At 39.4% G+C, this 3,629-nt stretch overlaps 1 protein-coding gene across 1 annotated transcript; it reads left to right on the top strand.

The window, feature by feature from the left end:
- The first annotated feature begins 552 nt into the window (after positions 1-552).
- On the top strand, positions 553-3,196 carry dnajb9a (DnaJ heat shock protein family (Hsp40) member B9a). The gene is made up of 3 exons (XM_071518076.1): positions 553-698; positions 1,250-1,480; positions 1,764-3,196. Exons 2-3 carry the CDS (start codon positions 1,264-1,266, stop codon positions 2,195-2,197), a joined length of 651 nt encoding a protein of 216 aa, XP_071374177.1. The 5' UTR covers positions 553-698; positions 1,250-1,263; the 3' UTR covers positions 2,198-3,196.
- Positions 3,197-3,629: the final 433 nt, after the last annotated feature.

Here is a 3,629-nt window from a genome sequence, read left to right on the forward strand (position 1 = left end):
AATAAAAGGATAGTAGGGTAGAGTGATACTATACACCATAATACCACAACTTAAAAGTATGGCGATAAGGTGACTATAAACTCGCTATTGAGAAAGCCTACCACACAGACACACTATGGAAATTATATTGATTTTGCGTCAGGGTATGGGCTTGACATTTATGTAAAAGTAGAGCTAAATAGTTTCTATAGTGGGAGGAAGGGAAATAAAATTGACAGTATGGTGCTCTGAATGGTGAAGCAGCCTGTCCTCCTTTTAAAAGAATAACACATTTCATACTTTCCATTTGTATTGCATCATATCATGCAGAAATACAATTATGGCCTCAAACTCAGCATCCTTCCTACTTTGTGATAATATTTCCAATCTACATTGAACGATGTGGTCCAAAAGTAAAGTTCAAGTAATTACACAAAACACAGCAGGAATATTGATCATACTAAATGAAAAAACAAAAAACAACAACAAAAAAAACACAACTGAAGACATATTTTGTGTTGACCAGTAGAGGGCAGCAGTACGCTTTGGTTGCCCAGGTCCAGAAGGAAGGAAAACGAAGAAGAAATAGTAACGATGCTACTCCTAACTAGGCTTCTTTATAATGCTTACAACCTAAGCTAACGCTGTCTTGTTTAACGTTGGTTTAGTAATAAGCAAACGTGCGATAAAATAGCCAACACGCCTGTCCCCCGAGCAAGGTAAGGTGATCTGGGTGTAAGAGACAGGAGGAGGCAGTGGGCATTAGCTGGTGTTAGCTAGGAGTGTTGGTTGTCGACGATGATGACATCGCTAGCAACGAAAGAGTCAAACGAGCCAGTTAGCCTCATGTAACGGTTATCTGTACAAACGTTGGCCGAGAGGTAAAATGTTTCTACTGAAGTGACCTTTGAATAGATAATTAAGAGTAGAGGTCAAATTTACTAATAGTGTTCAATGATTTAAACATTGCTCCTTGTCAACTTTGGTCAAAGCTAACATTGCTGAAGAACATAACAAATACAATCAACTTAACCACAATCAGTCATTGAATTGTTCTTCCAATTATATCAAGGTTAGTTGATAAAAACTATAATAACGTCAGCTGAGATCATTCTGCCAGCTTGTATTAACTAACTATACCTAGCTACCTAACTTAATATTACAAAGCTCTTGCATGCAGAGCCATGTAGCTAACTAACTTTTCGTGGTACAATTGGTTTGCAGTGTTTACATGGTATGTGAAGATAACCTCTTTCTCTTTTTAATGCAGGGGACACTAAAGCCATGGCAGCTGCGCAGTCAGCTATAACGTTTGCAGTGTGCATCTTGATGATTACAGAGCTGATACTTGCCAAGAAGGACTACTATGATATACTGGGAGTGTCCAAAGATGCTACTGAGCGTCAGATAAAAAAGGCTTTCCACAAGCTTGCAATGAAATATCACCCTGACAAGAACAAGAGCCCAGACGCTGAAATGAAATTTAGGGAAATTGCTGAAGGTAGGGTTGATTCTTTTCTTTTATGGGATTTGTTTGGGTACATAAATATCAGTTTTTCACACACTAGAATACAACTCTTCTACTAAAAGTAGAAGAGTTGTAGTAGAAGTTTTGACCACATGAAGCAAAGTGTCCTGTTACAGTATAATTTATTCTTTATGTGCAGCTACTCATCATGACATAACACTATGTAACTGTTGCCACAACTTCTCTGAATGTTGATGAGGCACTAATCTTGTCCAGACAGGCTCATCTGAAACTTGTCCTTCTTTTTCACATGCAGCTTATGAAAACTTATCAGATGAGAAGAGAAGAGGAGAGTATGACCAGTTTGGTCACACAGCATACTTCAACGGACAGACACAAGGCAGACACAGGCAGAATGTCCACCAACCTTTCAACTTCAACTTCGACGACATATTCAAGGACTTTGACATCTACAGCCAGAACAGGCACGCCCGTCACAGGAGGCACTTCGAGGAGCACTCCAGGTCCCACCAGGAGGCCCACAGCAGACATAAGAGACACTATCATGGGGGTTTTGGAGCAGGTATCTTTGATGACATGTTTGACGACATGGAGAGGATGTTCACTTTTGACAGACACAATAAGCAGACTGAAAACAGGTTTCAGGGTGCATCAAAACAGCACTGCAGAACAGTGACGCAACGCAGAGGAAATATGGTGACCACATACACAGACTGCACCGGGTCCTGAGATGGTCTATGAAATGACTTCAGACTCGAAATTGCCTTAGGTGGATACAATACTATTGCATTGATCAGATGGAAAATGCTAAGTTCAAATGCTGTGGATTTTGAACATTCAAACTGAGAGCTGAATGACTTTCAAGCTCAGAATAACAAGCAGTGAATACTCAGTTTACGTAGCTTAGGTCTAACTTCAAATAAGCTATGCTTTGTGGTCTGGTATTGTGTTTTCACTGTTCAAGCTATTCCCTGTGAGCGCTCATGGGCTCTTTTAAATGATTGTTTTTGCTTTTCTCTAATTGTTGAAGAAGGCTGATTGGGAATATTTTGTCAGTATTTTTGCAAGCACCTTCTTTTGATAGTGGCATTTGAAAACATTGTTAATTTTACTGTTTTGAAAAAAATAGGCTAGCCTAATTTTGCCAAAAACATCCATGTTTGAGTTCATCAACTCTACTACTCTCTTTCTTTGTACAGTTTGTCGTTGCTATTGCATACGTTTTGCCATTGTGAGTCTCGAAACAGAACGAAAGGCAGAAAACAATAGCAACCAGTCTAGTTTTGCTTATGGTTGTGAAATGCGGAACAATGTCAACACAAATCTGTGACTCTGCACACGTTGACCCGTTTCACTGGTGTGTTTGAATTCTCACCACTACTTGTTGAAATATTGATGTATGTCAGACAGAATACAAAGAATGTTAAGTGTGTAACCTAACTTGCAGTGGACCACTTGAGCTACAATCTGACTGCAGTACACACAAGACGGGGCACAACTTAGTAGCATTTTTCCTACCATATCATCTGTTACCTCATTCCTGTAAACTAGTTACAGTGACATGTTCTATAGAGTTGTGATGTGCAATATTTAAAGCCCTGTCTTTGTTTCCTATGTTGATAGTCAATTATTGTTGTGAAAACATCCCATAGCACTTTCACTTTTGTGTAATATTCTGGATATGTGTGTTATACTCTGAAAGAATGTGCTTTTGTGAAATAAAAAATAGAGACCAAATGGACCTTCCTCCTATTTTTTTCATGTATATTTTCCACTTTCACGGCACTGGTATTGCTCAGGACAACGGGAACACGAGGCACATTGGTAGCATGTGTCCAAACTTGTATGAAAGTTTTGATTTTGATTCGAGACCCAACCAATAAAATACTTTACCTTAAATACAGACATCACACAAGGCTCGCGCTTATTTTGGTACCCACACCTTAGTTACAGTTGTCATGGAAAATAATATTCCTTACATTGGTGCAACATGAATCACGGTGTCAACTGTAGGAAATGTAGTTTTGCAAATGACAAAGCCCAATCGCGAGATCGTTGAGGTGGTCGTTGTAAAACTCAAACTCCCATGATGCAACATTGAATTATTGTGTGCGCAGTTGTTCGCAGCACCAGCGAGACGCTAGTAGTACTAGCTGAGGGA

Source organism: Centroberyx affinis, unplaced genomic scaffold (assembly GCF_046629955.1).
Source record: "Centroberyx affinis isolate AG114_WGS23_722 - 3 ecotype Tasmania unplaced genomic scaffold, CSIRO-AGI_Caff_v1 ptg000549l_1, whole genome shotgun sequence".
NCBI lineage: Eukaryota > Metazoa > Chordata > Actinopteri > Beryciformes > Berycidae > Centroberyx > Centroberyx affinis.